Source organism: Plodia interpunctella, chromosome 22, assembly GCF_027563975.2.
Source record: "Plodia interpunctella isolate USDA-ARS_2022_Savannah chromosome 22, ilPloInte3.2, whole genome shotgun sequence".
Lineage (NCBI taxonomy): Eukaryota > Metazoa > Arthropoda > Insecta > Lepidoptera > Pyralidae > Plodia > Plodia interpunctella.
The window spans coordinates 4,957,849-4,971,320 of NC_071315.1; the positions used below are offsets into that span (position 1 = coordinate 4,957,849).

General features: G+C 35.0%; 1 protein-coding gene across 5 annotated transcripts in view; it reads right to left on the reverse strand.

Annotated features, from left to right (window-relative positions):
- Window positions 1-13,472, reverse strand: part of eya (eyes absent) — a 37,108-nt gene that overhangs the window by 2,673 nt on the left and 20,963 nt on the right. For all 5 annotated transcript variants that reach the window (XM_053762171.1, XM_053762168.1, XM_053762169.1 and 2 more), the window contains 11 exons: window positions 12,488-12,531; window positions 7,471-7,811; window positions 6,681-6,792; window positions 5,117-5,221; window positions 4,802-4,958; window positions 4,270-4,423; window positions 3,078-3,177; window positions 1,829-2,000; window positions 1,438-1,527; window positions 672-880; window positions 264-386 (listed from right to left, as the gene is read on the reverse strand). In XM_053762171.1, coding sequence (XP_053618146.1) covers window positions 264-386; window positions 672-880; window positions 1,438-1,527; window positions 1,829-2,000; window positions 3,078-3,177; window positions 4,270-4,423; window positions 4,802-4,958; window positions 5,117-5,221; window positions 6,681-6,792; window positions 7,471-7,811; window positions 12,488-12,531 — 1,607 coding nt within the window. The remainder of the gene's footprint in view (window positions 1-263; window positions 387-671; window positions 881-1,437; window positions 1,528-1,828; window positions 2,001-3,077; window positions 3,178-4,269; window positions 4,424-4,801; window positions 4,959-5,116; window positions 5,222-6,680; window positions 6,793-7,470; window positions 7,812-12,487; window positions 12,532-13,472) is intronic.

Sequence of the window (13,472 nt, forward strand, 5' to 3'; positions counted from 1 at the left end):
TGATTCCTGGGGATGATTTAGGAGTACTGTGTAATTTATTATGTTTTTACCCGAGCGAAGCCCGCACGGGCTGCTAGTATGCAATGAATGTGATAAATGCTAAAACTAGGTGTAGCACTTCGGCACATTCGAATACCTTTTCCTTAGTATAAGCTATACTATCAGTTTAAACTGTATTCTTGTAAACAAATTCATTTGTCAATGTGGTACATATATAAATTATCATAATATATATATATATATATATAAAATAAAATGTTTACCTGGAGTTGATCATATTGAGACACTTGCAAGCTAATGTTAACCAGTTGTCTGTAGCTTGTTCCAACTCCGCTCTCAGTTGTAACCACTGTTCTCTCTTAGCTGGTCCGAGTAGCCCGCCAACACTGAAAATAATGTTGCTTATTTAACATTATAATACATGATTTTATATAATAAATTGGTATTTCGGGATAAAAATCCTATATGTTATTCCAGGTCATATTCAACCCGTGTACAAATTTCAAAATAATCCATCCATTTTGCGATATTCCGAAATTCACGAGAATTTTCTTCAGATCGTTCCCGTCAAATTACCGATGCGAATCTCTCTTGGACTGGAAATTTCAACAGAGGAAATTCTCAAGAATAAAATATCTCAGTAACACATCTTTAATTATAAGATTACTTACCTATTCCTATAATTATTATAAGTGTCCTTGATCTTCCTGTAGCGGAAGGCCAGCTTCCGCATCCAGTCGACGCCGCCGCGGACACCAGGCGCGCAGAGCGCCGCAGCAGGTGCGCCCGCCTGAAACCCGTCCGACGTGAAGTTGTACGCGGATAGGTCTTGCCCGTTGTCGTCTGCCGCCACCGCGTCTATGTGCTCCTGGTCGCAGTCCTGAGGGAAAAGTGGATTTTTTTAGAATAAAACCGGTCAAGTGCGAGTCGGACTCGCGCACGAAGGGTATGGAAGGGGTAAAAGTTTGTTGTATGGATGAGATACAACCTGGAGACAGATCAAGGGACAGCAGAGTCTTAGTATTAGGGGCCCGTTTTACCCCTACCTAAAAAGTAAAATTTGAAAATCAAACTGTACGAGAAATCATCTGTCCAACTTACTTATAATAGTTTTGACATGAAAGCAGGGCAAGTAAATATTTGTGTGGATTTGTAGAAATTTGAAAAATTTTGTAACAGTAATTATGTGCCCTGGCACATATATTATTTTACTGTAATCGAGAAAAGAGGAGTGAAATTTAAGAATAATTAAGTGATGTAAGAAACTCCTCAATCCAAATTTTCCATGATTTACTATGTTGGTAATTAACACGTATATTAAGAATCTATTGAGTCATAACATGACGTAACTCCGCTGTTAATGCTGTTTGTGGCTTCTTACGGCCTTCAGAAATTTAGCCGAAAAATAAAACGGAAAATTACATAGTAGATTCTTACCTCTACATCATTGAAGAAAAAATGTGTGTCAGCTAAGCTGAATATCATTTCTTCCATTCTAAATCCCAATTGAACTATTTGTTGAGTATCCTGGAACAGATAAAAAAATATTGTTTAGTATTTTATTACGAGTACAAAGAAGAATGAAATATTTTTTTTTATAAAAATGACACTTTTGTCATAAACAAAATAAAATGGACAAACAAATCATGCAATAAATCGTTGAGGAGTGAATCATTGAGTCCTGTTTACCATAAACGGCATCTGTCCGACCGAGATTAGCAATAGTATGGAGCTCGCATAAAATATTTGTATTATTATATTTTACTTTTTAATGAATAATGCAAGCAACAACAAACAATAAGCATCATCGGTCACATAAAAAAGTCACCTTATTGTACTTAGTAGCGTATGTCCCGGTAAGCAGCGAGTGGAAAATGATGATGGTCTCGTCGAGGTCCCAGATGAAGACGCGGTCGGTGGCGGGCTCGGCCGCCAGCTGCGCGGGCGACGACGACGTGTTGCGTCGACCGCGGCCCCGCGTCCGGCTCACTGTGCTTTCCCTGGAAATTGTTTTAATAAAAAAATACATTGTAGCATCCATTTTGATCCTAAATGTCTTGCGCTTTCAGAAAAATGGTAACATCTTCATGGCGTGCTTGCAAACATCTTGCATCTATGCATGCATCAAATTGCAATGGCCAATGGCCATGCCATGGCCACAACTTGTGAGTTACTCACAGAGGCAAAATAATTCTATTTTTTACTGCACGGCTGTAGGCGGTGAAATGGATCTCATGGTGTTAGAAATTTGTTTGAACCTTACACATGTGACATGCTACTTCTAAAAGTCGTAGCTGTGGATGAAACTAAATACAAGGTCTGACTAGACTATACTTAAATATCTCTCATATTTAAATATACTTGACATAGATTTGGAAATTTCAGGCCATTTTAATTGAAATTTATTCAATAGCAGCAACACCCGCAGAGTATTTTGACCCATATGAGTTCAATCCTTTTTGTAGACATGATAAAATCATTAACTTCTTTTTGTCTTAGTCCTACTAAAGGGTGAAATGAAAATACAGTGACAACAAATTGCATAATGGATTAAATGATGCTGACACAAGTATTGTATTGTATTGTATGTTTTCATTGGTATACATTACTTTTGACCTCAAGGACATGGAAGTTTCATATGCATAATATATTAGTGCATTGTATTCCCATATAGAGTGGGATAAGGGTAGGCTGATGATGATTCTCACAGAAGAAGATTTAAGTATTTACTGTCTTATTTAGATAAATTTTCTCTCATTCATTTTCTTAGTTTTTCTAAGAAGCTTCTGAGCTCTAGCTCAGTGTTACTCGTTCATTTAAAAGTAACAACTTTTCAACATGTGCTTTTCACTGTACAACAAATAAATGAATTGAACATGTTCTTCTCAAATTTGCAAATCCAGCCATTTAGGCAAAAGTTGAAAAAAAATTCAACTACTTCTATTTATACCAAAATGTAATTGTCTTTAAGATTTTTTTTAATTTCCAATGTTTGATAGACTAAGACGAGACATTATTAGGTACAATAGGTCTACATTTGTCATAGAAATCAGCATTGAAATAAAAATGAAACTTACCCAGAATTTTCTCTACATCTCCGACTAGCATGGACTTCACTCTTGATCGGTGAAAGTGGACTTGTGTCATTTATAGAAGGCAGCATGGATGAAGGGGAATCTGTACAACAATTTTACATTAAACAACAAACATATTAAAGTTTTATTGTAAACAGGCTGATTAGGTTTCTTAACAATACAGTCTGGTTACCAATATTTATGATACCAAGACCAAGCTTAAGAAATCTTCACTTAAGTTTGATTTGAGACACTGTGTCAAGTCAGGAATAGTATATTAGTTATGTATGTGATATATATAAACTTTGTACCACTTTCACTCTCCGAGTCAGGCCAGTAGTCTGAATTATCATCATATAGACGCTCAGAGTCACTTTCTTCTAATCTCATGCGTTTATTTGGATGATATTCGTTCTCTTTATCCATGTTGAATCACAAATGTACTATCTAAGTTTACACGATATATCTCGCTACGGCTTAAAGATTATTGCAATTTTATATTACTTAATCACTATTTGAAGCTATGAAAATTTTAAAAGAAAAGCTATGAAATATGAAAAATTCCATAAATACGTGTAAACAGAAGAAATTAGAATGTAAATAATAATTGACAATGACGCGCCGATGACAAAGTGAAACGTCAAATGATATGGTTGGCAGCATTGCTTTTAAGTGCGTTCAATTTTATTAAAATAGGTTTCTTCGCAGTTAACCCGAACTGCGTATTATAAATTTTGCTGTATTTGCATTAAAATCCGGTCATCAGGTTTGTTTGTATGCTCAGCAAAATTTATTAATACGTATTTAATAAAAAAAATAATAATAGAATGACGTACATACACGCGAGATATTGATTATTTTGGTGTTTTATAGTAACACCAAAATAATTAATATCTCGCGTGTATGTACGTCATTTTGGAATTTAATTTAAATACCAAATTCTTAATTTTAAAAATTGTATAATCACAGTTGTAGTTTCACCTATCCCGATGTTAGTTTAATAGTCTGTAAACAAATCTTGCAAGTAAAATTTAATATACTTCTGTATGTACTATCGTCGGCCTCCTACCAACAGATTTGACATTTTCAACGGTTGCGCACGCGTTGAATGCAATAATCTCTCTGATTGACAATAAAGTCTTGTTGTGGCAAAACATAAACATTTGTGTAAAAAACCTAATCAAAAATTCTGTACCTGATAACGTTCCACCCAAATGATAGGAAGTATGTCCGACGCTACCACTACTGCTTGGCGAGCTCACGTAAGGGGAATAACTAGGTGCGGCATAATAACCACCGTATTGAGACATGTTGTGTTCCGCGTATCCGGCTGCATAACTGCTGTAATCCTGCAGACAATATAAAATGTTGTTTTCAAAAATAAGTAATATCGAATCTTTATTCATATGCCAATAGATAGCGCCACTGATACGTGCTACTTCATTTATTAGCTTTATTGATTAGCTGTGGCTGTCGCCCACAGCTCTGCCAGCGGTAGCCTATGTTTGAGCCCGGACTATTTATTACGTTTAAATAGTCATCACATCACCATCAAAATAAACACAGACAGTCAGATCAATAATTATTACGCATTTATAATGTTAGTAATTAATATGGAAAGTATGGAAGTATCTAATAGATTTATTAAGACAAATCTTCATATTTGCACTGAGTGAGTGAGAGCGAGTGTGAGTGAGAGAGTGACTATACAATGATTTAGTACAAACCTGCTGAGCAGAAGGAAAACTCTGCGCAAGCCCTCCATTATAGGACGAATACGCGTAAGGGGAGGGCTGGGCTCCAAACCCAGAGCTGGATACGCCGCCCACTCCACTCACACCGTACGCACTCAGATATGTCGGCGTCGCCGCTTTGCACGAGGACCTGAAGTCAATCAAACGGTTTAGCCGTGAAAGCGTAACAGCCACACAGACTGTCGCATTATAATTTAGTATGCAAGATTGGTTATGGATATGGATAGTATAGATGTATGGAAGTATAGATAGATACTAATCAAGAAAATAAATATACATTATATATACCTGTTGTTAGTGTTGTGCGGCGCCGGATACGCGGCGTACGGTTGGTTGTACAGCGTGGAGCCGACGTATGATGACGCTGCGCCGCTGCTACCATATTGCTGCATACTGAAATAATAAATAACGTATGTAATTTTAAATTTCCTAACTATAACGCCTACTGTTTTCGGGTCATAGATATGATTCTTCTTCTTTGCATGTCGACGGCATATGATAACGAAAACGAGGCACTTAATCATCAATACTAATCATCTCTTAACGCGATCTAATTTATAAATTTATTTTCGGAATCTTCAAATATAGTTATATTAATACTTCCAGATGACTTCCAGTACTTCAAGTATAGACAGATTTATCTTTGCACCTAGACATGACAGAAAACAAGCACGCATCAATTTGTTTTTTATGATAATGTGTACCCAGTAAAATATAAGTAAGTGTTTATGAATGATACAATTGAATTATTAAACAAATTAAAGGAAATTATTGAGGATGAGAATTCATACTCCTAGAATATAATTACAAAGCCACCGTAACGTGCTCAATCACTTTTATTTCATAGATTAGTAATGAAGAGATATATTAATTACGTGAACTGCACACATATAGGACAAATAATGATTGATTAAATTGAACCAGCCCGTACGACGACGGTCAAGGAAGCGGTCTTATTAATTTTGAGATCGGCCTTTTGTGGCTTCCGCCAAATCCCCAAGGTGCGACGACCCCGAATTAAGCCACAGGCATATTTTTATTAAGTAAGTGGAAGGAAAGATGCAGCCCTACACAAACCCTACACTTTTACAGTTTGCCACAATAACAAAAGTACTAACTAAATGATTATATAATATTTTCTTTCATTTTTACGTTGATGACGTTGTTAAACTCATTTAATATGTGTATAATTAAATTATTATTGCAAACTAAATATCGGGATTTAATATAGCGTAGAGCTTTTTACGTAGGAAGCTTAGTATCAGAAAGATGATACTTTGTAAGTGAAAGATGCCGGTTATAAACGGTATTTCACGATTGATTAATTTGTCGTTAAATCGACAGTCCGGCTGCGGCCATGTGAATACCGGTTTAACACATTATTTTTTTTGCAGAGGTATAGGTACAATATTACAAATTTATAAAACATTATAATATATCACTTGCCAATTTATTAAATCTAATATTTATATTGATTTATAAGTACGTGCATTCCTTACATGAATTTAATGATTATATGTATAATATAATATCTTATTTTGTAGATTTAATTAATTGCTTTTTTTCTATTTTGATTTCTATTCAAATCAATCAAAAATATATTTAAAAAGAAGTATTCTTTCATAAATTACTTTGTTTCTCTATCTATCTACATATTGCATATTTTATCCTCCATAAGGAAGGCCAGTGTATATTAAAATGTCTGTCAACAACAATTTCTTTCAGGTAAATATAAAAATATTTGTATGTGTCCTTCGTTTTAATATGGACAATAAAAATATATGTTGACAACTTCCAGACATTTCTTAAATGGCCAATCATGAGATTTAACAACTTTGAAAATAAATGTTACCTATTATAGTATTGGTAGGGCAGCGTAGACTGGTCGTATGGCAGAGTGTCGCCGTACAGCGCCACGTCCGCCTCGCACAGCCCCGGGCTCCGCACCTCGCTCTTGACTTCACCTGGCAGCAAAAGATCAACCATTTTCTATTGTTCTAGGTAATTGAGAAAATTTAGATGAATGTGGCCCATCACTTTTGTTTCACAGACACGTAATTAAGATATAAGTAGTCTTAAAACTAATACGTGCCTTGCAGATTGAATCAGTCCATACGACGACGGCTAAGGATGCAGTCATATCATCAAATAATAATAAGCAGTTTCATTCTTAACACCACCTAGTAACTTAATCTTAAAAGCCAACATTCTAACTGATCGTTTAAGATAAGATACTATAGTACAATAAGTATCTGTTAGCATATGTATTTGATTTGATCTTTCTTTACTCTATCTCTATCATATTTGAGCATCTTCGTCAGCCGTTGAGCGTCGGAATCGTTGAGGTCGGTATACATTTTTTATTGTTAAAAGTATTCTCAAAATAATACATATTTAAGATTAATTAAGGCACATTATTTTACACACCATCTACACTACTTGCTACTTCATTTAGAAATCAATATTTGACAGTGGTGGCATGGTTTACCATATTTGTTCGTAGCTTTGTGGTACCTATTGCGAGTTGGTTTGAAATTTGCAAGGAGACTTTTGCCACATGATAAATGTCATTGTTGACATCCATCAAAAATGAGTATCGGATTATGATCATAAACGATCGAGTAATCATAAAATATGCTTACCCGCACTATCCTCATTCATCAACCAGGCGACCGCAGACGGTGAGGAGGTTGAACACAATCCACTAGTGGACGTCAGAGGTAGGGCCAAACCGCCCAAAGGCGTGCTTGTTGCGCATCCGTTCGCCAGACTACAGCTTTCCACCTCAGAATTACCAGGCAGACATAAACTATCAACAGCTGATAAACTGAGCGAAGAATTTGCTGTACTTGACGTGTTTTGGAAAATCGTAGATGTTCCAGAGACTAGGAGAGCAGGTAATGTTGCATCTTGTAACAAAGATGGTGGAGAGTTTGAAGTAGATTCCGATTCACAAGGACTTGTGTTGATTTCGCTTGACAATCTGAAAGTAATGGGACCAAATTTAAAAGGCCATTTGTCTTAAAGGAAATACTCATTAAAACGGGTAAACAGAATGCCAGCAGTTTAACACAACAATCAAATAAAAAATCCATTAAAAGCGTTTCGTTTGTTTAGGGAGACGAGTCGTTTTTATGAATACCAAATGTCTTAATTTCGGAAGGAAGAAAGAGCGGGTAACAATCAAAGAGGGTTTTAAAACAAAACGATTCCTTAACATCTATTTTGAGCTTTAGATTAAACTAATAATTTTAAGACCGAACGCAATTCATATCTCAATGATAGACCACATTGTACCAATTAAGCTGGTTTTTCAAATATGAAATCACATGCTGTTTATTCTAAATTAGAGTCATTAAAACAAATCACCCAAATCAAATAACAGATGCCCGAGAGCAGACCCCTCGTGCAGTGCAGTTGGAGGATTTATCTAACAAAATGTTTACACGTGTTCCGATTAATTTAGCTCGTTATCAACGTTTATGGATGCTTTCGCGCCATTTAATCAATTCCCTCGCTGTCACAGACGACGACATTTACTTGACGTAATTCTAATTTAAGTTGCGTTCCAATTTTAACCCTGCCAATACTAACAATTTTTAAATATTACAAATGTTTATTTAAGTACTTTTTTCTGAAACTGGATATATACTATTAGGCGGAATGTATGTCGTTACAGAAGCAGACTTAATCATATGAATCATAACTTAATAATAAAAAAACCGTGTTTTGTACTCTTGGCACTCCCTCATATTAAAATGATTTTGCGTAAGAAAATTAACATAACGACCAATGATTAAGCCAAATAACATGTAAATGGCTATCTAAGACAAAATTTGAGCATGACACCTGTTTAATTATTTTATTAGTATTAAATTTTTACAACGAAATCATAAGATATATGTATTTGTATTATTCATTTGACGACATCGCCAACTTAAGATCTTTATTAATATACATATTTTTACTATCTAAAAAGCATTATTAATAACCAAAGCATAATATATAATGCGTCGGTTATAAATTAATTATTATATATTTTTTATTTGTACAATAACCTACTTCATTAATATTTAAAACAACCGTTATTAAGTACATAGCGAAATAAACAACGGAATATTTTCAAACAAGAGCGACAATAGCAATAATATCCGAGCGGATGTCAATAAACTAACTCGAATTATTATAATTATGTTGAAATATAAGTTAGTAGGTTCAAAATGAAACACTGCCGACTTTATGTAGAAAGAGACCCGTTGTTTATATTAGTTCGCGCCTTTTTTCAAGTGTCACTTTGCTTTTTGCCGCCACTTCTGTGCAGCATCTAAACAACACTATCGTATATCAAAAAGAACATTCTTCGGCTAAATTCTCGGTTGATGTTGGCACCATTGTCACTATCCTTTTAATTGAAAGCTTTTTTAATGGCCAGTGCTTTTCATTGCTCTTTTTACTTTCAGTAGTTGTAATAAAATGCCTCCAATTTTCAAACAAAAGACTTCAAAGACTCAAGCAGTTAATTAAGTCTAATCTGAGTGACACTCCATATGGTAAGATTTCTTTGATTGTCACATTTATAGTTTTGTGTTCGATTCTGAGGAATTTAGTGCACGTCCAAACGATGGGTGCATACAATTTAATTTACTGGTTTACTCTGTGAACCGAGATTAAGCAGAATTATTCAATTTTATTTTTGGGATTGTCGTTTCTTACCATTATTATAAAAAACCTTTTAAAGATAATACAATTTTGTCACTTCAATGTTATATAAACTTTCAACACGTAAAATAGAGCAAAAGCGACAAACATTTAGGTAACGCCTACTCACTATTATTTGAGTGCAAAAAAATACAGGACAATATACAACGAATAATAATTAATACATTTTAATGTCGTTCATCACAACAAAACCAACTTATGTGAAGTGTGAAATCGTGAATGAAAGAAGTCAAAGCCCAGTAGGACTGCCATTTGGCCTACACGTGTCAAGTCCCGAGCGCGTACAGATTCTATTAATTGCACGTTTTTTGTGGTATGCCAAAATTGTGACAAAAAACAGTAGATGAGACAGCAAGGGATACAAGAGTTTTTTTTGTCCTGGATGACAAATGGTAGGGTTAAAAATAGGACATGTTGAATAGAAAACGGACATTTGTTATTATGTATTAGAAGGAAAGAACTATTATCACGTTTCAGCTGGTACCTAGTACAGTTATAGAGATAGTAAATCGGATACTAATATCAAAGTTAAAACGGTTAATACTTATTTAAATATAAAATATTTACGGCACTTTTAAATCATGGTATTACTTTAAACAGACATCGTTACTAAATAATTGGAAATAATGTACCTCCTATTTAATAAATCAATGAAATATCTATTTGTTATCAAATATCTAAGATTTATTTCATAATTATTGTATATTGTAAAAATGTGAAATATAAGCTGTTTGTATGTTCTACTATTCGATTCGAGTATAATAGGCCTTTTTAGGAAGGAAATCCATTCATTTTTTATTATATTTTAGTGTTTTACTTTAAGTATATAAGTTTTAACAGCAAAGTGAATTAATTGACAGGATATAACAAAAAACAAATTCAAACTGCTACTAAAAACGTTAACCACAGCAACGCGACACCGCAGATCCTGCCTGTCAAAACTTTAAAAAAATCATACCGTGTAGTGGCACGGAATCGCGTCAAAAAATTGATTTATATCAGTCAAAATGCACAACATTATTTTTGTAAGTCTACGAGTTTGAAACATTGTGTTAACTACTAATTAATAGAGATGTAACGGATAGCAGTTTGGCCGGATACCGGATACCGGATATTCGGCCTACCACCTGGCCGGATAGCCGGATATCTGGCCGCCGAATATCCGGCGGAACTTAGCCGTTTGGTGCAGCGCACACACACTTGGCGTAGGCGACGCGCGAACGATCGGGTGGCCTCGGTTTGATTCGGGTCTTTTCGTTGATGAGCGAAGTTAGCAATTCTTTCATTCATAAAGCTCATGACACGTTTTGGGATTGTTTTGATGAGGTAGCAAATGAAAACAATACTGGCCAGGTTCAACGCGAAGAAAGAAACGCGATAACCTGTGAGCTGGATTTTTATCTCAAGTCAGTGCGAATTGATCGCAATCGTGACCCTTATTCTTGGTGGGCAGCCAAACAATACCCAAATTTATCAAAGTTTGCCAAAATCTATCTTTCAGCACCTTGCAGTAGTGTGTATAGCGAAAGACTTTTTTCTGAAGCTGGCCTTATTTATGAAAAGAAGCGAAACCGCCTGCTGCCTCTCAATGCAGAAAAATTGGTTTTTATTCACCATAATTTGCCCTTAGTACAGTATGAGTACTAATTAATTAATTTTCTACTTTAAACAATACCTAATTATGTTTCTTAAGTCTTACTAAATAAAGTAAATAATTACTAAACAATTTTTTTTTATCCAGATCTTTTTTTATTTCGGCCGGATGTCTATCCGGCCGAATAGTAGTTATCCGGTATTCGGCCGGATAGCATTAAGGCCGCCGGATAGGCCGGATACCGGATTGTTACCGGATATCCGTTTCATCTCTACTAATTAACCCAACTAATATGGAATGGCCTTTGGAATGCTCCTCGTGGCTTGAAACATTTATCTTCTGTCTCGCGAATGGAATTCTTGCTATGTTGTTTAATATGTAAACGTTTTGTGGGAAATAATTTAATTTATTGATTGTTTTTATTGTATGCTTGTAAATATGCTCGATTGGAATTAATTATTAAAATTTTAACATCGCTTCATAAAATAAGGCTGACGTATCTATAAATTAAAATGGTTTTGTCTTTACGATTAATATGACGTACGACGTACTCAACAATCCCAAAAACCACAAACATAAGCGAAATCATCAAAAGACGATAAAAAAATACAGGTGAAGACATAACAATAATGGACTGAGCATAAATAGTTTATCATTCGATCGGAATTTGGCAATACGAAATCCTTCGAAATTGAATCCCGGTAACATAAAACCCATTGTGCTCCACAATCACTTCCTTTGATCCCGGCGTGATAATCGGGAACCCGTCGACAGAGGGCGTTGCGGGACGTTTATTAAGTAGGCCTTTTCACGGCAATTGTGTATCTACAATATGAGGATTACACAGGATTAAGAGCCCTTTTTATTATGTTCTGAAGAAGCACTAGACTATATTGATGTAAACTTCAATTTAAAATCAGACGAGTGGAAACGTTGAGTACATTGCTTATGTTAATAGTGCGGCGCTAGCAGGGTTAAACTGTTTAGCGTCTGAATTAAAATTAATGGAACGCATTCGAAAGGAATGTGCGCGGTTTTTGACTGTTATGTTTCCCATTCCACTTCCGTTTTTCAAAAGTCGAATCTAGACAAATTGGCGCCAAGCAGCTCTTTTTCGTCATCAAGTAAGTAAGTATTATTTAATCATCAACATGTGTCATCAACATTCATAGAAAGAAAAGAACATAGATACCTCAGTACCTCTACTGCATACATAATATAGTTCAACTTTAAACATTATTACTTATGTCCTATGAGTAATTCACGTGTAATTAAATGCTGTGTAAAGCTGTCACACAGACAATAACTATTTCCTGAAAAAAAAAGCAAATACATAAGAATCTTACCGGTCAGCTACATCAGTATTTGTATCAGTCCTAGGACGCTTCGCCTGTAACAAAACAAATCGAAATTTAAATAAAGCATCGACCACGACATTTTCATATACCTACGTAGTACTGTTCAGAAAAAAAAAAAACTATTTATTGGCAAAAGTTTTTTGCCAATTTTAATTTTAGTTAGATGGGCCGACAAGACTTCGTAAATAAAACAATATAAATATAAATAGATAATATGAAAATACTTTAAAAAATTTTAAGAAAAGGCAGTGCATATTATGAATTGATCAGTAGGTAAATTATAACATTACGCGATAGTGGCGGTTAAGTAACAAAAGAAACATATAATTTTGTACAGTTCCGCTGTAACTAAATAATACACGTCAATGTAGATACGCCTGTAACATATAGTTGCGCCTGGCTGTACTTGTTGTCGTTTAAACTTATTAATCCGCATTAGGCCCAACTTGGCGGTTCATCATGGCCAATGCTCCAATCTTGTGCCCCAGCAGGGGACATTAAATATAAAATTATTAATTAATTATTTTCAGGCATTGCCCAGTGTGTTAGTAATAAAAACAGGTACTAATTTCTATGTTATTAAAATGTCTTGATAAAGAAAGGATAATTAACGGAACGACCTTTCAGCAGAGAGGGGTCTATATGCATGCATTATAATAAAATTGACTTTGTGGACACTCTTCGACACTTCTGATCGCCTGGTCACTTTCCATAGAACAAGCCGTGACACACTCACCCATCATTCACAGCCATTTTTCCAAACATCTCACTTCTAAGAAGCATATTGTGTACGAAGAATGGTGTATTGTAATGCTTCTATTTGTCAGTGTTTGTAGCGCAGCGTTTTTTAACCGACTACCGAAATGAAGGTTAAATTTTAAGGGGAAATTAGTATATGTGAAATAAGTATGTTTCTCCGCGACTATGGCTAATCTAGAATGAATAGGTAACTGTAGTTTACACCGTACAAAAG